The sequence below is a fragment of the Callorhinus ursinus genome, unplaced genomic scaffold (assembly GCF_003265705.2).
Source record: "Callorhinus ursinus isolate GAN/ISIS: 27379988/994484 unplaced genomic scaffold, GSC_fseal_2.0 scaffold87, whole genome shotgun sequence".
In the NCBI taxonomy this organism is placed as follows: Eukaryota; Metazoa; Chordata; class Mammalia; order Carnivora; family Otariidae; genus Callorhinus; species Callorhinus ursinus.
The window spans coordinates 2,000,636-2,023,142 of record NW_027397149.1 but is presented as its reverse complement, the minus strand read 5'-3'; the positions used below and the strand labels follow the sequence as shown (position 1 = coordinate 2,023,142).

Sequence of the window (22,507 nt, the reverse complement as noted above, 5' to 3'; positions counted from 1 at the left end):
AGCAGACTTTTGGTGGGGGGCGGTGTGTGTGTGTGTGTATGCGCGTGCGCACGCCTTTTGGTATTGCTGGATTGCTGACGTCTTCATTTCCAAACCAGGATGCACTAGACAAAAACGACTCACCACTGTGCTGTCTCTTGGTCCCTGATCAGCCTACTGTCTTCTGTCTACCTTTCAGCATCTTCTTACGCTTGCTTTATGTCTAATGTTCCAGGATTTTAATTGTACTTAGCAGAAAGAATAGGGAGAAGTATGTCTACTCCATCTTCCCAGAAGTGGTAGGCTCAATTATTCAATGATCAGCTTCATGAAAACAGGAGCTTTGTTTTGTTCACTGCTATATCCTTAGGACCTAGAACAGTGCCTGGCACACAGGAGGTGCTCAGTAAATATTTGTAGAATGAAGAAATACAGACACAATAAAAACAGACTGAACAAACAGATATAAAAACACTGTGCTGGTTTTCATGTGGTTGGGGGGCTCAGGGTTGCATCCACAAGTCTCCATCCTCCCTGCTGTGCTTCATCCCAACACCCCTCTGGGCACCCCTCGCAGGGCACAGTTTGAAAACCTCGAGGCTATAACACCTGTTGGTGTTTGCAGCTTTGCACTTCTGAACGGGTGCAGTGAGGTACGTGGGCGGTCGGCCTGGCTTTTGGAGCCAAGAGCAGAGTGGACACTGTGGGGAGGAAAGGGGAGGGTGACAGGCTGGACAGAGGGGCTGTCAAACACTTTGTCCTCTGGGAGCTGCAGGGCAGGGCAGGGCAGGGGGGATGCTGGGCGCCCAGCCAGTCCAGCCATGGCCAGCAGGTACCCTTGGGCAGCCATGCCTCTCCTTCCCCTCCCTGGTCTTAGACAAAGGGAGGCCAGAGCCCCCTGCCTTGGGGGACATGAGAAAGAGGGAGAGCTTCCAGCTTCCTGCTGACCACTCAGCCTCTCAGCAGTGACATCAGCAAACACACCCTCTCCAGGGGTGTGTTTGGGGGCCAAGGTCCTTCGATGGTCACGGCAGCAGAATCCCCTCACCCCTGAGGGATCGATCTGCTGAAAGGCCAGCTAAGGCCTACAGAGAGGGCAGGGCGGCCTAGGATCCTGAGAGAGGGAAGAGGCTAGCCTTCTGTTTCCAGGGTTGTGGAGACTGGAAGGGGGCAAAGGGGAACAGCAGTGAGGCCATCGACTTCACACAGGTAGGGTCTCAGAGGCGAACAGAGAGGCACCACCCCCCTCGGTACTGACCCAACCTGCTACTCTTTGCTGTGTAACCTGTGCCAAACTGCTTAACCTCTCTGGGCTTCTAGCTCTTATAAAGCTACAACTCCCTGATGCTCTCCTACCCCCAGTCTGCGGACTGAATGCTCAGGACTGGGGTTTCATTGTGTGTGTTGTGGTAGGAGGGGCCCTTTTTTAAATCTTTCTCCATTTTGATCAAATTCAACAGAAGGACAAAGTGACTAGCTTGCCACGTTCCCGCCATTGCCAGGAAAACTGCTAGGCTGACCTTCCACGCCGGGTTCACAACTCAAACTCCTGCAGGGTCCGGTGGATGATGATGCGGGGAAAGTGCAAGGCAACAGGGAGTGGTGGAGACAGGAGTGACCCAGAGAGCAGGTGCCCCATCTAAGAGACAGCCACCACTCAGCTCCAGCTCCTGCAGCCATGTGGCAAGGCCAGGTTGGCAAGGACATAGCTTCTGATGGGCAAGAGAAGCCCCGAACTTGGATTTTTATGTAAAATGTTTACCTTTTTTAGATGTTAAAAACAAATACATCTTTTATTTTTTTAAACATTATAATTTTTAATAGTTTTTTTTTTTTTAGATTTGTGTGTTTGAGAGAGAGAGAGAGAGCGCGCAAGCAAGCATGAGCAGGGGGGAGGGCAGAGGGAGAAGCAGGCTTCCCCCCGAGCAGGGAGCCCGATGCAGGGCTCGATCCCAGGACCCCTTGATCATGATCTGAGCCGAAGGGAGATGCTTAACCAATTGAGCCACCCAGGCGCCCAAAAACATCTTTTATCCAACACTGTGGCAAGTGACACAAAACACCTAGGGGCCCTGGGCTGCATGCAGTTTGCAGCCCCTGGACTAACTGTGCAACCGGGCCTTGCTCTTTCTGAGGCTGTGTCCTGGTCCCTGACCTGGGCATGGTAACCCCTCTGTGGGAGTTAGCACGGCAGGACAAGACAGCTCGGGGAGCTGAGACACAGAGCCGGCGGGGGGGAAAGGCAGGCAGGAGGCCTGGAGGGTCCCCGGGCTCAGGCGAGGATGGGGTTCCAAGGCTTAGGGCCAAAGTGGGGAGTTGGGCAGGGACGGGAGGGCACGGCCAGGGCAGGTGGAGCCCAGAGCACAGATGGCAAGGGGCTGCCTGCACATGCACCGGGTGTCATTGCATGGACATTCGGGGCACGTACCTCCCAGCAAGTGAGAGCAGCATTACCAAAGGCTCAATGTCATTGTCCCCACTTAGAATCACCGCCACTTAGGAGCACTTACTGTGTACCAAGCGCGTTAAGAGCTTGGTCCCATGTAGTCCCTCCAACAACCCTGTGAAACACGCATTACTACTATCTACCCCAGAGATGAATACACTGAGAGGCTGGGTTGCTCGCCTCTAACAGGAACATTCGTGGAGCACATCCTCTGTGCTAAGCACCTCACGCACCTTATTCCACACGGTCCTCATTGTAGCTCCTCCTCAGAGATGCCCCCACCCAGAGCCTCACCTCCTAAGGTTCATGCTTCATGCGGCCCCTTCACCTTGAATGTGGCCCATCACTTGCTCTCGACCAACAGAATGCATCAGAAGTGACAGCGTGACTCCTGAGGCAAGGTCATAAAATAAATTTGTAGCTTCTGCTCGGATCTCTTGGAATGCTTGCTGCCAGCAAGAAGCCGCTCCTGCTGACAGCCTAGCTGAGCCCCCAGCCCCCAGAGGGTACCCACAGCCAGTGCTGGGAGGGGCCAGCTAGGACACCCTGCCCGGCCACACCCCAGATGATGCCACCCTGGCCAACATCCCACTGAAGCGTCAGGGAAGACCCTGAGCAAGGACAACCTAGCTAAGCCCGGTCAACCCACTACACCATAAAAGAAAATAACACATTTTTGTTTTAGGGTGATGTGTTCTAAATGAAGAGAACACTGACACACTACTTGCAAGAGCCCCATAAGTAGAAACTCAGGCCATCCCCATTTTACAGATGAGGATACTGAGGCACAGGGAGGCTGAGTGACCTGGTGCGAGTCCATGGCTGGCGAGGGTCAGGGTGGGGGTCTGCTCCCAAGCTGTCTGATTCCTCTGGTGTCAACCACACCTCCACGCTGCCGGCCCACAGTGGCCCAGCCATGCACGTCAGGGTAAGGTTTGAGCCAGGCTGTCTGATTCCCAACCAAGGAACCTTCTCCTTCCTGTGCAGGTGTTCCTCCCAGAAGCTGGTGCCCAACTTCAGCTGGGCATCTCTGATCCCCCAACCTCCCAAGCCCCCGAGGCCTGTTTTGCTCTGCTGGGCGGGGAGACAGAGGCCGACAATGTCTGGCCTCAAAGCTGGTCTCCTCTCTGGTGCCTGGGGTGGGGACAGGGGTGGTGTCGGGGCCAGAATTTTGACAAATGGCCTCACACATATTAAACAAGAGAAATGACACTGCACAGCCCTGGCAAGGCCCCAAAAGCAAGGGATGAAAAATGGGGCTGATCCATCTTGCAGGCTTCGGTGACAAGAAGAAATGGATCAGCCCTAATAGGGGCCGCACGTTGGGCTCCGGCCTTAAATAAGTCAAATGAAAATGAGGCCAGCCCCAAGGGAGGAGGAGAGCAGGGCAGGCGGCCCCCGGCTTTCAGGGAAAGAAAGGTTCCTGTGGCCGACACCAGCAGGCTGGGTTTTAGATGCTGAGTGCCAGGGTGGAGAACTAGGGGCTTCTAGAGAGGCCTATGGAAGGAGGAGGCTCAGAATCCTATTACCACTTAAGGCTATGGGACCCTGGGTGGGTGATCCAACCTTTCTGAGCCCTGGTTTTCACACATGCAACATGCCGGTTTTGCATATATTAAGTTCATATTAATAATGGTAATATTAGAAGGGCTAGAGCCTGGGGCGTCTGGGTGGCTCAGTCAGTTAAGCGCCAGACTCTTGATTTTGGTTCAGGTCATGATCTGAGGATCAAGAGATCAAGCCCCACATTGGGCTCCGCCCTCGTACTTAGTGTGAGTCTACTTGAGATCCTCTCTCTACCTCTCCCTCTGCCCTTCCCCCTGCTTGTGTGCTCTCTAAATAAATAAATCTTTTAATAAAAAGGGCTGAAGTTTAAGAGCCCTTATGTGTCAAACAGGGTGCTAAGCACATCTACAAACTGTCTTTGTATTACCCCATTCTCAGAGAGACACAGTACAGAGGTTGAGGGTGCGGGCTCCAAGGCCAGACCGCCTGGGTTCAGATCCCCGCTCTGCCGCTCAGCAGTCAGATAGCCTGGATAAGTGACTTGAGTTCCCTGTGCCTCAGTTTCCTCTCCAGGAAGTACCCACCCCATAGCATTGTTACGATGACAATATACCAGTGCTCAATACACAGCAGAGATTATTACACACGTGCTCAACACTCCAAGATGTTCATTCCTTTCCTTTGTCCCCTTCTCTAGCTCAGAGGACCAACTGCCAAGGTCAAGAGCTCAGGCAAGAACTGCTAGAAGGAGGGAAGCATTGAATAAAATGGAACCAGAACCTTAGCTGGTTTCCCTGCGGTCTTTCCACTTCAAACGATCAGGGGTGGTATTGGAGGGTCCAGGTCGCTTTAAGGCAGATGACTTTACAGGGGTGGGGCCAAGGAGAGAGTAGGAAGGGGCTTAAATCAGCAGGAGTCCCCACTGGTCTGAAAGGGGGCTCTTTCTGAGTTGGAGCCCTTTCTGCTCCACTCTGACCATCTTCCTCCAAAGTCTCTGTACCTGCTGTCCCCCTGCCCAGCACACTATCTTATTCCCTCCTCCACCAGTCTGCCTGACCACATTTTCCCCAGAGGACCCTCCCTGCCCGAAGCTGGGTCTATGACCCCCCCCATCCACATGATAGCTTGTTTACTTGTCTCAATTGCCTGTTACAACAGTGTCTTGGCCACTGCTGTGCCCCCAGCACCTAGGAGAGTGGCTGTCCCCAAGTAAGCATTCGGTAAATGCCTGTAAAATGACTAAGTGGATAAATGGTCCCCAGCCACCAGAAGCAGACCTGCAGACCCTGGACATCTGTGGTCACTGTCTTTCCAGCATGCACTCCTTCTTCTGATGACCCCCCCCACTCCCAATTTTCCACTGGGGGCCTCTCCTCCTCCTCTCTTTGTCCAAGGGTTTGGGTGGGGCCAATCCCTCCTCCTTGACCTTGTAATCAAGTCAGACCAATTAGAGCAGTCCAGTCTCCTCAGGGTCTAAATCACTGGTCATGGGATGGACACATGCCTTAAGCTAATCCAATGAAAGCCTTAACCAGGATTGGCTGGAAATATTGGGAAGAGGCCCCATCTCTCTGCTGGTGTTGCTACATTTGTAAAATGTGAGCCTAGACCTGGGCTTGGTGACCCTCTTTGCTTAGGGAAAAGTTGCTTGTGAATGAAGCCAACCAACACAAAGGGAACAGAGACAGGAAAGTGGGGAGGGGAGACTGCCTCAGCTACTGATGAATCACCTGATCACCTGGATCCAGCGGTGCCTGAAGCAGACGTTCTGGTAGCTCACCCAGCATCCATTCCACCCACTTGCCATTTGTGAGCTTTTGGCTCACTCCTGACTCCAGAGATGAGTGTGGGCAAGCTGAGCCAATAAGCTCATGACATTCCCTCAGCTGTGGTGATGATTCAGGAGAGAGAAAATGACCTAAGTTGGGCTCATCAGAAGGAGGCTTGGGACTTTAGTCAATGTTGGGAAAAGAGAAGCCCTTTCTTCCCCTGTATGTGAAGGAAGAAGCAGCAGCCTCAGGAGCAGCTTTCTTACCACCAGGAGGGAAGCCCTCCCAGGGACAGGGTTAACATGTGCAGATGATCCTTGCGGAAGAGCAATCAGTCCTAATGACGTCAGAGACTCTGGATCAAACGGACCCTGAAGTCCACAACACAACTGCCCCTTCCACTTACAGGAACCAGCGTGTTTCCGTATTGCTGGGAGTGACGGGGATGGACTTTTCTGTTACAACACAAGGCACCCTAGCTGATCCTCCTGGACTTTTCTGTTACTTGAGCTAATACACATTCTGTGTTTCCTTACATGTGGGAGTCTATTGCCGATCCTGCCTTTCTTTGCACATCTAGCCTAGCAGACCTCCCAGGGCCCCGACGGCCTGCCAGCTTCTTTCTCCCCCTTCCAGAGTGGCCTGTGTGGCAGGGTCGGCAAACTTTCTCTCTAAAGGGCCGGGTAGTAAATATTTTAGGCTTTGTGGGCCACTGAGTGTCGGTCACAACCACAACTCTGCTGTTGTAGCAGGAAAGTAGCCATAGACAACAGTAAACCTAAGTGTGGCTCTGTCCCAATAAAACTTGATTTACGGACACTGAAATTTGAATTCCGCATAATTTTCACACATCGCAAAATGTTCTTCTTCTTTTGGTTTATTTTCCAGCATTTCAACGTGTAAAAACCATCCTTAGGATGAGGGCTGCGTAAAAACAGGTGGTGGGCCACATTTGGCCCACGGGCCATAGTTGGCCAACCCCAGCATTAGGGTCTCAAAGTGCCTTTGGACGCCGGGCTAGCTACCTTTGCCTTCTTCTGCCCTTCTCCCCCGAGCTGGGCCAAGCTGCTAAAGTCCCAGCATGCTGGAGGTCAAAGCCACTTACCAGAAGGACCACCCGTAGTCCCAGGAGTGGGGTCTCCAGTCTTCAGGGCCGAGGCTCACAGTGACCTGGAATACTTGCGTGTACATCATGTGGGCTACCATTCCCAGGAGGCCTGTGGGGGGAGCAGAACAAGGGGTCAGGAAGCCAGGTGGGGCTCTGTCCCCCTTTGTCCCGTGGGCCTGTTACTGTTGGGGGACAGCGTGGAAGGAGAAGGGCCATCGGCAGGACCAGAGCAGGGAAGCCAAAGGAGGGCACTTTTCTCAGCCAGCCAAGGAGCTTGAGTTTGAGCGAGAGGGCCAAAGGCAGGCCTGGAGAAATTAAACAAGGGAGACACAGAGTCAGTTCTGGGCACAGATGGACACGCTTTTTCTGTTAAGTACCAGATACGTAGATACTTTATGGTCTGTGGTCCATGCGGCGTCTGTTGCAACTACTTCTCCACTGCTGGAGAGCCATAAACAATACATAAATGGATGAGTATGGCTGTGTACCAATAAAACTTTATTTACAAAAACAAGCACTGGGCCAGAGTTAGCCCATGGGCTATCGTTTGCTGATGCCTATATTAGAAGGTCATTTGGGAGAAGCAGCCTAGAGGGTATTTTTCAAACTGTAGATCTGGATTCACTAGACTAGTGGGTCATGAAATCAACTTCACTGATTGCCAGCAGTAAAAAAAAAAAAAAAAAAAAAAAAAAAGCAATAAGAATGGAATGGAATAGAATAGGCATATCTGATACCATCAAGTATAACAAGAGTGAATATTGTTTTATGAAACTTTTCAGTTCTATGCATATGTCTGTGTGTGTGGTGACTGAAACATGAAATGATTTTCTATGGCTCATGGTCAAAACTCTTTGAGCCCCACTGGCCGGGAAGACTGGGAATCCTCTTTCTCCACGTTTTCGCCATGTGGCGCGGGGCAAAGCTTCACTCTCCGAGCTTCATTCAAATCTCTGAACCCTAAGATGAGGACTGTGACTGGTAAGGTGAAGGGTAGGTAAAGGAGGAGAGGCAGCTTCGGTGTTGGTGCCTAGGGGGCATGTAGCAGGATTATTCCAACCCTGGGGGCCTTTCTCCGTGTGGACCATGGTATCTGGAGCCCTCATGAACCTAACCCTAAGATAGAGTGATACGATATTGAGGAGGGAAGGGGTAGATAACAAGAAAGGAAAGCAATCATGCTTGTGCACCTGCTGTGGGCTGAGCACCCTGTGTTATTACCTCTTACTTTTCATAACCACCCTCTAAAGTATCATGAGGTACCACAATCAGGACTATGTACCATTGTTCAGGCTGCCCACTGCACATCTCCATAGGGTCCATTCACAATGCAGTCTATGTGCATGGTCCCTCCCTGGAGTTGAAGCAGAACCATGCCTGCAAGGCTGTATATGGCAGCCCTGCGTATGAGTGTTCCCATTTCACAGGTGAGAAAACAGGAGCCTAGAGTGGTAAAGCCTGTCCATGGTCACGAAGGGAGTCACTGGTGTCGTTGTGACTGGTGCCCAGATCCAAATGCCCTCAACTCCAGGGCTCTTCCCATGATGCCCAGCATGTGTCTGTCCTCCCCTTGTTGCCCGATCACCCTCTCCCTTCTTCTTGAAGAGGAGGCAAGAAGAAAGATGGAGATAAGGGTAGCAGAGGTGGAGGTTAAGCAGAGACAGAAACAGAGGGGGCGGGGCTCTGCATCCTGGAACCCAGTGTGGGGAGTGGAGGGAGGGGGCCATCCTGTGTTCCCACAGTGTGAAGATAAATGTTTAACAACTGGTTCTCCAGAGGGAAAAGAAAAGCCCTGATCTGTAGCATTTGCCAAGTTCCATTGTGCAACGACTTGCACTATGGCCGATCTCAATCTACCAACGTGATGTCCCCGAAAGCAGAGCACAGCAGAGGCGCTCACAAGCTGGTGCCAACAGGCTCCAGCACACCTCTGGGTCTCACTCCAGTCCCTGGACCCCGGGCCCAACGGAGACCACGGATGCAGAGGTGGCTGTCTGCGTCTCTGAGCCTGGGTCAGCCCCCCATGGACACTTGTCACTATTCTCCGACCGCAGATGCGGGCTGGCAGGGAGCTCTCAAGTCAGGAAATCCAGGGAGAAATCCAGGCACCATGACAGGTGCCGAGGCCCCCACAGGAGCCTTGTAAAGGTCTAGCCTCCTCCAGGCTGTCCCTGCCAGGCCCGAGTACATCCTAGACTGCATCTTTAGTTGTGCCCTGGCAGGTGGCGCAGAACTGTCCCGGGCTGTCACACCCAACAACAGCATGCTCTCTGGTCCTCTCTGCCCTGGCTCAGTCTATTAGAAGGAGGAGAAGAATGGTGAGCCATATGGAGATCTTATTTTTCTTTACTTGAAAAATTCTGGGTGAACTTGCCAAGAGGTACATAACAGATATACCTTATTCTTTGGAACCGATGCATACGATTCCTTAATAACGAAGTACCATGTTTTATTTATCCAATCAATTGACAGTTATACTAAGTTATTTCCAGCTTTTTGCTCTACAAGCAATAATACTGAACACCTTTCCGCAAGTCTTTTTGTGCTTACAAGCAACTATTTCTCCAGAGGGAATAGTAAGAATTGCTGGGCCATAAAGCGTACGTATTTTAAATTTAAGTCAATGTTGGAGAATCGCGATCCTGCGTGGTAGCTCTGTCTTGTGCTTCTGCCAGCTGTCTGGGAGTCCTTACCCAAATCTTCACCAACACTGGAGATTCTAAAACGTTAAATACTGTCATTCTTTTATGACGCAGAATGACACTTCAACATTGTTTTAAGTTTTGGGTTTCCCTCATTACTAGTGAGCTTGGGTGTTTTTCACGTGTTCATTGACCATTCCTACCACTGTCTGTATCCTTTGTCAATTTCTTCTTTTTCTAAAAAAGAAAAAAATATTTTCCATTATCAACTGGTAGGAATTCTTTATGTATTCTGGATACTAATCCTGTCTGTTGTGTAGACTACCGAGAGTTTAGTGCTTGCCTTTTCCCATGTACTGGACATCTTTTTGTTTTTTAATTAATAGACTTTGGTCTTTAGAGCAGTTTTAGGTTTACAGAAAAAGCGAGGGGAACTTACAGAGAGGTCCCCTGTGCCCCCCAGTCGCCACTCCCACAGTTTCCCATATGATTTACATCTGCCATCAGTGTAGGACGTTTATTACAATTGACAACCCAATACTGATCCAGGATTATTAACTAAATTATTAACTAAATTAAACTATTAACTTAGTTTACATTAGGGTTTTCTTTGTGTTGTACAGTCTATGGATTTTGATCAATCTTTGGTGACACGTATCCACCATTACTGTGTCGACTAGTTTCACAGCCTTAAAAATCCCATGTTCCACCTACTCATCCCTCCCTCCCTCCCACCTTACTGAACTCCTGGCAACCACTGATCTTTTTACTGCCTTCACCGTTTTGCCTTTTCCAGAATGTCATATAGTTGGAATCATATGGTGTGTAGCCTTCTCAGATCGGCTTCTCTCACTTACTAATATACATGTAAGGTCCCCCCCCACGTCTCTTCATGGCTTTTTAGCACCGAATGATGTTCCACTGTCTGGACACATCACACATCACTCACCTGTGGGCCATCTACCTGCTGAAGGACATCTTGGTTCCCTCCAAGTTCTGGTAATTATGATAAAGCCGCTTTTCTCATACATTTTGGTATTTGATATCGTCAAATTTACCAGGCTTTTCTTTTTTGGTTTTCACTTCCTGTGTCTACTTTTAGAAAAGCAGCACCGTCAGGGGACCTGGGGGACTCAATAGGTTAAACATCTGCCTTTGGCTCAAGTCATGATCTTCAGGGGCTGGGATCAAGCTCCACATCTTCAGGCTCCTGGCTCAGTGGGGAGTCTGCTTCTCCCTCTCCCTCTGCCCCTCCCCCTGCTCTTTCTCTCAAATAAATAAAAATCTTAAAAAAAAAAAAGCTTAGAAAAGCAGCACCATAAACACACGGTCTTATATTTTTATATTAATTCACCCAGAATTTATCTTGGTGAATGGTGTTAACTGTTTCTAATGAGTAGCTAATTGTTTTGAATCCTTATAGAATGACCTGTTCTTTCTCCACTGACTTTTTTTTTTAAGATTTTATTTATTTATTTATTTATTTATTTATTTATTTATTTATTTATTTGAAAGAGACAGAGTGAGAGAGGGAGCACGAGCAGGGGGAGGGGGAGAAACAGACTCCCCCTGCCGAGCAGGGAGCCCGACGCAGGACTTGATCCCAGGACTCTGGGATCATGACCTGAGCCAAAGGCAGTCGCTTAACTGACTGAACCACCCAGGTGCCCCTCTCCACTGACTTTAAAAGACACTGATATTCCAACCCCCACATGTATACGAGTCTGTGTCCTAATGTCCCTCTGTTCCTGTGTCAATGCCACAGTTTTAGTCCTTCTAACTCACAGGAGAGTCTGTCAGCTGGGAGGACAAGCCTCCCCTCCTCACTGCCCAGTGCTCATTCCCCCTGGAACTGATGCCCTACCCAGAAGCTTTGTGCCTTTGGTGGGGTCCCGATCCCTTCCTGAGCCCCCTCCCCAGTCCCTTTCTGGGGGAGGGGGCCTTGCTCTCCAAACACTCCACTGTTCTAACTTGTTCAGTTCCTTTTGCATCATGCCAGTCCAGATGCTCTCCGAGTTCTGTGACCTCTGGGTGCCTTGGTTTTCTCATCTATAAAATGGGGATATTAGTAGACATAGGTAATTCTAATGAGCATCTACTAAAGAAGGAGTACTTTCATGAGAACAACTACTCCTTGTTTTAGGGCAGTGGGAACATAACGAAGACTCCTCACTAGACCCAGAAGCCAGAGCCAGCCTGTTGGCAGAATAATTAATTTTCCAAATTGTTAGTTTGAAAAAGCATTGATTTCTCAATCGAATTCCATTTACTCCCAAATACGAAAGGCTGTGCTTTAAGAAAATGACAATTCACTCAAAGATAGGCTGGTGGGAGTCTCTGATTGCATTTTGAAGATTCTCCTTTAAAAACCCGACCCTTGCCCGTGTTTCTGGAAGCACGTCTGTTCTGCAAAGGAGGTCCATGGTAGCATCTGTCATACAAACCCTCCGCAGAAGGAACTGTTTCCGATTCCTCTGAGTGAAAAAGTGACTTTCTGCGGAGTTACTGCAGTTCCTAAATTAGCATCAACTAAATGAATGAGGCTTTCCTGCTCTGCGACTGCTGTTTCCTGGCGGGGCCCCACGCTAGGAAACTCACGGCTGTAAACGTCATTTTCCAACTCCTGACACCATAAACGGGAGCCCGAACCCATGACCCACGTGGTGAGGCAGCCATGGCTCCTCCCAGCCCCTGGGGGACTCAGAGAGCACTGGGGGTGACGCTGACCGAGGGGCCAGAGCTGGGTTGGGTGTGATGCCTGCCAGACCCCACAACAGGAAGGGCTGCCAGGACTCCCAGCCCTGCCCTCCGCTGGTCAGACCAAAGAAGGGAAGTCAGCTGTCAAGTCCAAAGGGGCTGGCATGCGCCCAGAATTAAGAGACAGTGTTGGGAGGGTCAGAAGCTAAGCCCAGGGTAAAGCAGGGGTGAAACAAAGTGAGAGAGAGTCTATAGTTTCCAGCTCTGTCATTCACCAGCTATGCAACCTTGAGTAGGTGACCTCCCATTTCTGTACCTTAGTTTCCTCAAGTGTAACACAGTAATAACAGCACCTGTCAGAGATTGGTATGAGTATCAGGTGGCTTATACCTGTGAAGCATCTAGAACAGTGCTTGGCAGGAAGGAGGCCCTGTACCAGTGTTTCTTGAATGAATGAATGAATGAATGCCTGAGACTCACCGTATAGGCCCTCTAGATGGCACACTTGTCCAGGGACCAGATCTGTAGTCCCAGCACACAGTAAGTGTTCGATATGTGTCAAATGAAAAGACGACCACGGATGTCAAGGTGTGTGGGGGCGGGGCATAAGGCCGGCCGGTGGAAAGTCCTGGGTCTGGGATATGGGAATGAGCAAGAGCAGGGCCGGATCTGATAACTCGGGAGAGCGAGTCATCCACATGAGCCAATATCCAAGTCATCATTCATTTATTTATCATTCGTTAATTCAATCTGTCAATGAATATTTATCAAATGCTTTTCGCATGCCACACATTGGTCTGGTGCTTGAGGCCACTAACACAGACGGACCAAGGCCCTGCCCTCAAGGCTCTCAGGTTCTAGTGGAGAGATCCAGATGACGAGCCCATAGGTTAATAGGAAAACATCCTGTAGTGAGAGGTGCCATGATGAAAACAAAATAAGACAATGTGACGGAGAGATCCCGGGGGCCGCTCAGACTGGGTGATCAGGGAGGGCCTCTCTGGGGAGGTGATTTTTTTTTAAAACATTGTATTTATTTATTTGAGAGAGAGAGAGAGAGAGAGAGAGCATAAGCAGGGGGACAGGCAGAGGGAGAAGCAGACTTCCTGCTGAACAGGGAGACCAAGATGGGTCTGGATCCTGGGCCTCTGGGATCAAGACCTGAGCTGAAGGCAGATGCCCAACTCACTGAGCCACCCAGGTGTCCCTTGGGAGGTGATATTTAAGCAAAGGTTTGAATGGGAGCTGGAGGCAGCCACAGGGATGTCTGGGGAAGAGAACTCCAGTTGGAGGGAGAGAGGCCCGGCAGAGGCTGAAGGCAGGGGCCTGACCTGGGGTAGCAGGGAGAGGAGGCTCCTGCAGAGGGCTAAGGAGAAGGTGTTTGGAGATGGGTCAGGAAGGTGGGTGGCGACTAGCACCTTACAGGCCACAGTGATGAGTCTGGCTTTTATTCTGAGTGTGGCAGAAGCCAGCAGAGGGCAGAAGCGGGGGCCTAGGTTATGTTTACAGGTCATTCTGGTTACTGGGTGAAGAGAGAGGATGGAGGAGGGGTGTGGAGGAGGGAGCCCGGCTGAGAGGCCCATCCAGGAGGCCCGCTGCTTGGCCCAGAGCTGCCGTGTGAAGGTGGAGCCAACAGGACGTGCTCATGGGCTGGACGTGGGGGCGAGGGTACCTGGAGCCTAGGATGACCTCCAGGGTTTCGGGCTGGGCAACTAACTGGGCAGATGGTGGTGCCATCTCCTAAGATGAAGACGATGAAGGAGGGAAGACGTTGGGGTAGGCGGAATCCCATTTGGGCCATGTTAGTTGGAAATGTCTATCACAAACCTAAGCAGAGATGTATCAAGCAAGCAGTTGGGTATACAAGTCTGGGGTGCAGGGAACAGTCCGAGCTGGGGATTAAATGCATGAGTCACTGGCACAGGGACAAGGGCCCGGGAGAGACCACCTGAAGAGAGGTTGTAGGAAGAGAAAGCCCCAGTGGAGCCGAGACAATGTTGGGGCTGAGCAGAGTAAGAGGGGCGTGCAGAGCAGTCCGAGGAGGGTCCCTGGGCAGCAGGAGGAAGGGCGTGTGGCATCGCCAGGGCCGGGCGAGGTATGCATGCCAAGATGGAGGCAGCAGCCCGTGAGGTCAAAGATGAAGAGAGAGAAGGGACCGTCGGATTTGCCAATACGCAGGCCACTGGGGACAGACGCTCAGCTACAACAGGCTGAAACGAGGAGAGAAAGCAGCCAAGTCATCCCAGAGAAGGCATCAAAGCCCGTGGAGAAGCAGGAAAAAGGGGGGACAGCGGGGTTCAGGGACAGGTGCTGAAGAGGGGAGGCAGAGAACATTCCCGTGCTCCCGGCAAGCGATCAAGTAGACGGGGAGAGACTGCTGGTCGGAGGAGCCCCCGGGCGAGTGCAGAAGCAGGGCAGAGAGAAGGCAAGAAGGGCAGGGAAGTTTCCAGAGCTGCTTCCTCTCCACCAAGCAGGGCGAGGCCCTCGGCTGAGAGTGAACCAGCAGGTGTGGGCCCGGGGAAGGGGGGTGTTTAAGGAGTGAGAGAAGGGGTGGCATAGTCTTTTCGGGGAGTGCGGAAGCGCGGACAAACACGCACACTCCGTACGTGTGGGGTCTGTACGACACGTGAGATCAGGCGACACGACAGGGACACGCAGGAGTGCCTAGCCATGATGCCGCCCTGGGGGGAGGGGGTGTGGTGGACCCTGGCCCAGGTGGCCCTTCCTGCGGGAACACTCTGCAGCCTGGGGATGCGGCCTGGGGCACGATACGGAGCAATGATGGTCTCCCCCAACAGGCTTTCGGGACTCGTCCTGCATCTGGCCTGCCTCTCTTTTACAGGGTTTGGACAAACGATGCTGAGGGCATTGCTCCATTTAATTGAGATATCAGGGAAGTAGCTGATTAATTTGTAACAGAGTTTATTATTAAAGATGCTAAGTTACTACTCCGAACGCTCGGAGAGCATTCATGTCTACATAAATATTCTTGTGTATGTGGGCACAGATCTGGATTTGCCAACAATCCCATGCATGTCATGTGGGGACATCACACGGCTGGTGGGGACCTGGAGGAAGCTGAAACCGGATGAGATAGGCTAGGAGGGCAGCAAAGGGGAAGCCCCTGCTGGGGTGGCCTGACATTCAGTTGATGAGTCCCTGAGCAGATATCGAGTACCTGCTGTGGACCAGGCTCCTTCCAGCTCGGGGCAGGTGGGGGAGGGAAAAGGGGAGGAAGGCCCTGGGAGCAAGCCAACTGGTCTCCCAATTCCCTGGGGGGGGGGGAGAGGTGGGAGACACAGACACACTGGGGACTGGTGTGGGCCAGGGCAGCCAAGGGGGAAGACCAGGGGCCCGTGGGAAGCCCAACTGGGCTCCTAGACCAGGCTTGGATGGGAAGGTCAGGAAAGAATGTCACCCAGAGAAGGTGACCTCCAAGCTGAGAGCTGCAGGCTCAGAGGGACCAAGAGAATGGGCCCGGGAGTGCAACCAGCTCCGGCAGAGCCCAGAGGCAAAGTGGCTCGGTGGGCTGTTAGGGCCGTGAGGCCAGGCACGTGGGGGAGGGAGCCGCTGGTAGGGGAGTAAACAGGACCCTGAAAAGGTCTGGAGCGCTCCTAGGGAGTCTGGGCTCTGTCCTGAGGTCAAATGGGCAGGAATCACGTAACTGTAAGGAAGAAGGCAAGAATCAGATGTGCCTGATCTGTAAGATCTCTCTGGCTGGCGTGTGGGGGATGAGAAGGTGGGAGGCAGGGAGTAGGTTCCCAGGCGACCAGGACGCGGCCAGGAGGAGGCTGCTGAGGTCAGGAGGCAGGTGAGCAGGTCCCTGGAGGGGTGGGAGCTTTGCTGAGATGGACGAATTCCCAGCCCACCCTCGAACGCTGGAGAGTCCTGCCTCAGGAGTGGGGAGGGACTGGGGGGTAACGGGTGGGGCTGACCCACTTAGCATCGGCCCTGGAATATGTGCCCACAGAAAGAAAACTTTTGAGATTCGAAAGGTTGGAACTTCATGACGCCCATCAGCAGGGAGGCAGACAGGAAAATAAATCCCTTATCTGTAAGTATCTAAAACATCCAAATGTTTGTCCGGACAGAGACCAAAGGCTGATTCTGACTGTCCCTCGAGCCCTCTGACCTGGGGAGCACCCCATAGAGTGGGTCCGCTTGTTCTGAAAACCGTGACCAAGAAGCTGAGCTGAGGCTATGTTTAAAGCTTGCCCAGAACTATTTTTAAAGACCAGGCTATTTTTAGACAGTCTCCCGAGAACCCGAAGCCTCTCTTGGTAGCATATTTCAGGGTTTAAAAAGTTCCTCCTTACACATAACCTAAATCTTTCCAGCTCCAATTTAAGCTAATTTCTTGCTCTGCCCTCTGAGGACAAGGGGGTGAGCTGGCAGGCTTCTTCTCGAGGGGATCCTGTGGGAGCTTGGCAATTACCGAGTCGCCCCTCAACCTTGTCTGTGTGGTGCTAGATCATTGCCATTATTCTGCCCTTCCTGCAAAGGTCTCCCTTTCAGACCACTTGAGTCATTAGCATCAGGCTTGTTTGGATTCTGCTCATTTCTCTAGTTGCCTTTTAAAGTGAAGTGGCCCAAACCAGAGGTAGTTTAATAGAGGCCCTTCCCATTTCAAGAACTGGGTTTACTGAACCGCCACCAGCCTTGTCTGCCCCAACCACCTCCATCGAGCCCCGTGGCAACGAATGGGCTCAGACACTCCCCGCCAGGTGGGGGTCTAGAAGGAGTCCCCAAGGCCATGACCTCAGTTCCTGGTGAGTCTTGCGGTAGCACAGGACAGTTTGGGATGATTTCTGATGTTAAAAATCATGGATTTGTGCCCCCAACTGGCCCCAGCGTTCTCTGTTAACCTCCTTCATTTGGGTAACTAGAGAGAAGAGCTCAATGACTTTGGAGCACAGATGTCACAGAAGACTGGGAGTTCAAGTTCCAGCTTTGCGGATTTCCAAAGCCTGCATGCCGGTGCTCGCTGGAAAGGTGTGGAAGAATGTGTGATGAAGCAGAGGCAGCTTCTCTCCCCTCCGCCTGGACACCAGGTCAAGTGGCCTGCTTGGAGAGAGTGAGAGGAAACGGAGGAGGAAGGGAGGATAGTGCGTCCCAGGAAAGAATGAAGTCAACTATGCAGACGTGAGCAGAGCAGCCCCTTCCTGGACTTCCCCAGGAGCGGGGGGGGGGGGGACATGGGGCAGCCCCCACAAAGGGTCCTTTCCCAATCTGAGGGGACAGTAGACCCTGGCAGTCTGGCCATGTGCATACAGACACAGCCGGTGCAGAAAGAGTGATGTCCTCCTGGGGCCTGCTCCCATGTGACGCTTCACATGCACTATCCCCATTTCAATGGTCTTGGATGTTCATAAGCACCCCAGACAGCGGGCAGGCCCTCACCTGCAGGACGATGGTAGGAGGAAGGGGAGCAGGCAGCCCGGCCTGTGCCTGGCTGGGAATGAGGAGAGCAACCTAGAGCCCTCCAAGACAGAGCTGGAAGGCACCCCTGACATGTCCACACCCCAAGTCACAGTTCCCGCCCTCTCTCCCGCTGCCTTCTGCATCTCTACCCTAGAAATTCACACGCCCCACGAATGTGGCCTTGACATTCTACCCAAGCCCTGGCCTTGGGCTGTGGAGAATAGCCTCAACTCTGGCATGATGCACGATACTTGAAGCCCTGTCTGCCGACAGGGTGCTTTCCCAGCGGCTCCCAGCCAGCCCCACCCCCATCGGCCCTGGAATATGTTCCCACAGAAAGAAAACTTTGAGATTCCAGCCAGAATAGGATTTGCATTTCAGCTAATGTGACTGGTGGATGGGAGAGTAGCTTTGGGAGGAATGTTCTTGAGGCTGGCCAGGCGTGAGGCAGGGGCCCCAAACCCATCACAGTTTTCTCTGTGCAAGCCAGGGCCCCTCAGAGGCCAAATGGCCCAGCTGCTCAACAGAGAGCCTGAGCACCCCCTGTAAGAGCAGGGTCTCTGAGCGGCGGGCACCAGGCAGAGACAGCCAGTGCGGATTGCTCTCTCAAGCCTCAGAGACTGCTCAACTCTCCACCTGCCCCACTAGACACAATGGCCCAAGAGTGAGGGGGACCTGTCATTGACTGTCCAGGCCAGGACACTTGAGAGGAAAGGGGGTGCAATTATCTCTACCCCGGAACAACTCGAAAACTGTGGGAGAAGAAATGAATGAGGCAATGAGCCCCCGATCTCTCCAGGGACCCCTGCCACCTGCAGATGGCCCCTAACCTTTACCCAGGGCTCTCCCTCTGCTAGGGACCTTTCCACAGCAGTCCTGGGAGGGTGTCCAGTTCACAGGTGACAGAGTATCTGCCAGGCCGACAGTGGGGGACCCAGGGGCAGAATCCCTTCTTTTTCACCCAGCTTTCGTTCATCCCACGTGTAACTGTGGAGCACCTGCTAGGAGCCAGGGCTAGGGAAAGACGACTAAGACAGGTGTGGGCCCTGCCTGCTTGCAGCTCTCACAGGCAGAGAGCAAAGGCCAAGGGCCAGAGAGTCAGGAGATGGGCAGTGGATGTCCATGGAGTTCTCCGCTCTGGGGGTCTGGGGAGGCGTCCCTGGGGAGGGGTGCTGCAGCTGAGCCTGAAGGGCGAGGAGCTAACCCAGTCAGAGCTACCCAAGTGTGGGGCACACCTCCCTCGGGTGCTCAAGCTTATTTTAGACCAGAACTTCTAAACCTCAGCACTACTGACATCCGGGGCCAGATAACCCCTGGTTGTGGGGGTGGGCTGTCCTGGGCTTTTCAGCATGTTTAGCGGCATCGCCAGCCTCTACTCATTCTTTGGATGCCAGGAACATTCACCTCCCCTCTTCCCAAGCGGTGATAACCAAAAATATCTCCAGAGTGTGGGGAGAGGGCAGCTGCACCCCGGGGGAGGGGGGAACCACTGGCTGAGATGCTACACAAACATTTTTACAATGGTGATGTTTTTATTTTCCCAGTTTTACAGTTCCCTTCTATTTATTGCAAGTACTACTGGCTTTTCATTTCTGGTAGTGATCTGAAGCTTCCTTTCTGAATACATTTAAGTTTAAAAAAAAAAAGTGAGTGATTTAGAGGAAAATGCCAAGGAAGTGATGTCCCCGTGGACGTGGCAGCCTTCATGAAGGGAGAAGCACACAACAAAGCGTGAGGACTGGTGGATCAGGTGAGAGCGGCTGCCAGGCGCCCAAGGGGGGCCGTAGGCTGGGGCGTGTCCCATCAGCCACGCACCTCGTGGCAGGCTTGGGAATCTGGGGGCCAAGAAGGGGGGGTGCGTCCTGGAGAGCACACACTCTCCCTTGGAAGCTCAAGGCCGGCCGGCCTCCAATCTGCCCACCAATTGTCTCTCTTGGGTTGGGCACCAGAGGAAGGAATCGGCTTAACTTTCGGAGCCCTTGTGGCATCAAAGAGAAGAACCTGTAAACACTAGAGGCATGCTCTTTGAGGCAAGATGCTTGCATTAGGAAAGGCACCGGGGGCTCTGAAATCACTGGGGGTGGGCCGCTCACCAGACAGTCCCATTTCGCTGTCCTCCTGAAGCATCTGCTCACTGGGGCCGCTGCACAGGTCCCTCCCTTTGGCTTTTTTCTCTCTTTCTGCCTCTGTCTCTTCTTCCGTTTCCTTCTGCCTCTTTGACTCTCTCTGCCGGTCTGGTTCTCTCTCTCTGTCACTCTCCCCCAGGAGTATCTAGTCCGTGTGCCCACGTTCCAGGCAGGAATACTCCATGTGTTCGGGTCTCACGCAGTGGGCCTCCCCCTCACCTCCCATTTGGCCCCTGAGGGACCCTGGCTTGCACTGAGAAAACTGTGATGGGTTTGGGGTCCCCGCCTCATGCCTGGCCAGCCTCGAGAACATTCCTCCCAAAGCTACTCTTCCATCCACCAGTCACATTAGCTGAAATGCAAATCCTACTCTTCTGGCCAGTTAGATTTCAGTGCTCTGGGCTGTCATACTTCCCTGCAGTGACACTGGGGTACTATCCCATGAGTTTCACTGCCCAGGAAACTGCCTGCGCCCCAGGAAAATGAGCTGAGCAGCCGCCTTGCTGCAAAAGCTCCAGAGAGCAAAACCTCCGGACAGCCCTCCCCTTCCTGGGGCCCTCTACAGTTTGCAAAGCACTTGACCATCCCCCCGCAGCCCGGGAAATAAAGGAACGTGTAAGACAAACAAGGTCCCTGCCCTCACAGAGCTGAAGTTCTTAGGAAGGAAGACAGAAAATAAACACACTTGAAATTCAGAGTTTAATAAATGCTATGAAGGAAAAGAGGGCATGAGGAGAAGTGGGGGAGTTAGTTTGGCCAAGGAAGTAGGGGGCCAGCCCCTTTGGGGAGGTGACAAGTAAGCTGAGGCCTGGGTCTCAGGTCTGTGCTCAGATTTGGGGCAGGGAGGCGGGAAGTGCACTGCGAGCAGTTGCTGCGGGATCCCGAGGACATGGGCCAGTCGGGGAGCTGTGGGCCTTGCCTCCTTGGAAGCCCAGCAGCTCCGCTCTCCCTCCTGCAGGCACCCGTCCTCCTGACCTCTGGCTCAGGGGTGCTCCCAGAGAGGCGCCTCCTGGCCCACCCCGCTCCCGGGACAGGAGCCCAGATGGAGCCCCACTCGGCCAGGTGACAAGTGGACAAAGCTGGAGTGCGGTGGGACAGCAGAGCTTGGACTTGGGTGCTGTCCCCGTCACCCTCCGGGCCGTGCTAAGAGCTCCCGCAGGGTTAACATCTGGGGTTGCCTGGGTCTGAGCAAATCTCAGGGAGGAGGGGAGTGCTCGTGGAGGATGGCCAGGTGGGGCCCCATGACATCACTTCTAGACCTGCACTTTGTCACCTTTGCTGCTGTCGGCCCTGGTGTCCCTGCCTGAGACCGTCCACTTGCCCCCTCCGTACTCATCTTGGGTGGGAGTGAGTCTGCCTAGCTCTCTTCTGAGGAAGGCCCCGGGAGTCAAAGAGGTGCTCCCATCAGGGATCCCTGGTACTCAGAGCAGAGACCAAGCTGTGAGGCCCCCAGACCTCAGACTGCGAGGAATCAAGGCTCAGCTGGGTTTGTGAGCTGCTATGGTGCAGAGGCCAGTGGGAGGGGTGGCTCTATGTAGGTCCCGGGGACAGCTGGAGCTCCCCCAGTTGGCCCTGTCTGCCCCAGCAAGGCTCAGCTGCCCTGTTCCTGACCCAGGCCTCCCGGAGGTCGGGTCTGCTCACCTTCCCTAGGCCTGGCCCAGGAGTGGCCCTGTGTACCCCACCCTGTCCCCCAAGCTTACAGATGCCTTCCCTAACCAAACTGCCAATTCCCTCCCAAGCAGCTGACTGTCTTCTAGGGCTCTTGGGAATACACCCTCCTAATCACCCCACCCCTGCCTCCCAGATTAGACCATTTCTCCCATCCCCATATACTGGCTGGGACTCTTCCCTCATCCAGCAGACCACTTAGAGGCTGTCATGGGGGGCAGGACAATATGGACTCTGGAGTCAGACCGCCTGCATCTAAATCCTGCTTTCAACACTTACAGACCATGTGATCTGGGCAATTCTGTTAAATGCTCTGCACCTCAGTTTCCCCACCTGGTTATAGGAATGAGCCATGAGCACGCAGAACAGTGCCTAGAGCATAGTGTGGAGTGGATGTGGAGGCTACACTGGCCACTGCCGTGCCTCACGCCAACCTGACCCCAGGCCTCCTGTCGCAGTGCTCCATCTGCTGGGTCAGACATCCTTGGATGCTGGCACATAGAGTCTGAGCTCTTCCTGTCCCACCCCTGCTAGCTTTCCCCAAGCCCTCTGCTCCACCACTCTGAGCTCACTCTGCTCACCCACAGAGCATGGGACAGAAAGCTGTGTCCCAGGTCAATTTATAACACCCTTACTGATACCTTTGCTTGGACGTGACTTGTCCCTGCAAAGGGAGTTCAGGAATGATGTGCGTGTCCTCATGGAGAAGAATGGAGGAGAGCAAGCAACTGGGAAGTGTGGTGGCAATGTGAGAGACGTTGCGGCATGGGGGTACCCTAGGCAGACTTTGAGGAAGGAAGAAGGCCTCGAAGGGCAATGCCTGGGCTACACGGTGACTGATATGGAGCTACTTCATGGGCTTCTTGACTGTGCATGCAAGACAGGCATCTGCAAGCACCCTCTCATTGACCCTGCTGGGGGATCTTATGAAGGAGGAACTGTTACTCTCTCTTTAACAGATAAGGAGACAGAGGCTCAGAAAGGGTAAGGATTGTGTGGAGAGCCAAGTGGGCTAGCTCCAGAGTGGGCACCCCTGAATATTTCTCTGCTGCCCCTGGAAGGGCCAGATTCTCCAGATAAAGGACACCAGCACTGCCCTCCCAAGCAACCTGAACCTCAGGAGTATGACTAAGGTATGATATGAC

General features: G+C 52.9%; 1 protein-coding gene across 5 annotated transcripts in view; it reads right to left on the bottom strand.

Annotated features, from left to right (window-relative positions):
• The window catches only part of GSG1L (GSG1 like), a 201,910-nt gene that overhangs the window by 30,524 nt on the left and 148,879 nt on the right, over positions 1-22,507 (bottom strand). For all 5 annotated transcript variants that reach the window (XM_025854098.2, XM_025854096.2, XM_073888102.1 and 2 more), the window contains one exon: positions 6,806-6,917. In XM_025854098.2, coding sequence (XP_025709883.2) covers positions 6,806-6,917 — 112 coding nt within the window. The remainder of the gene's footprint in view (positions 1-6,805; positions 6,918-22,507) is intronic.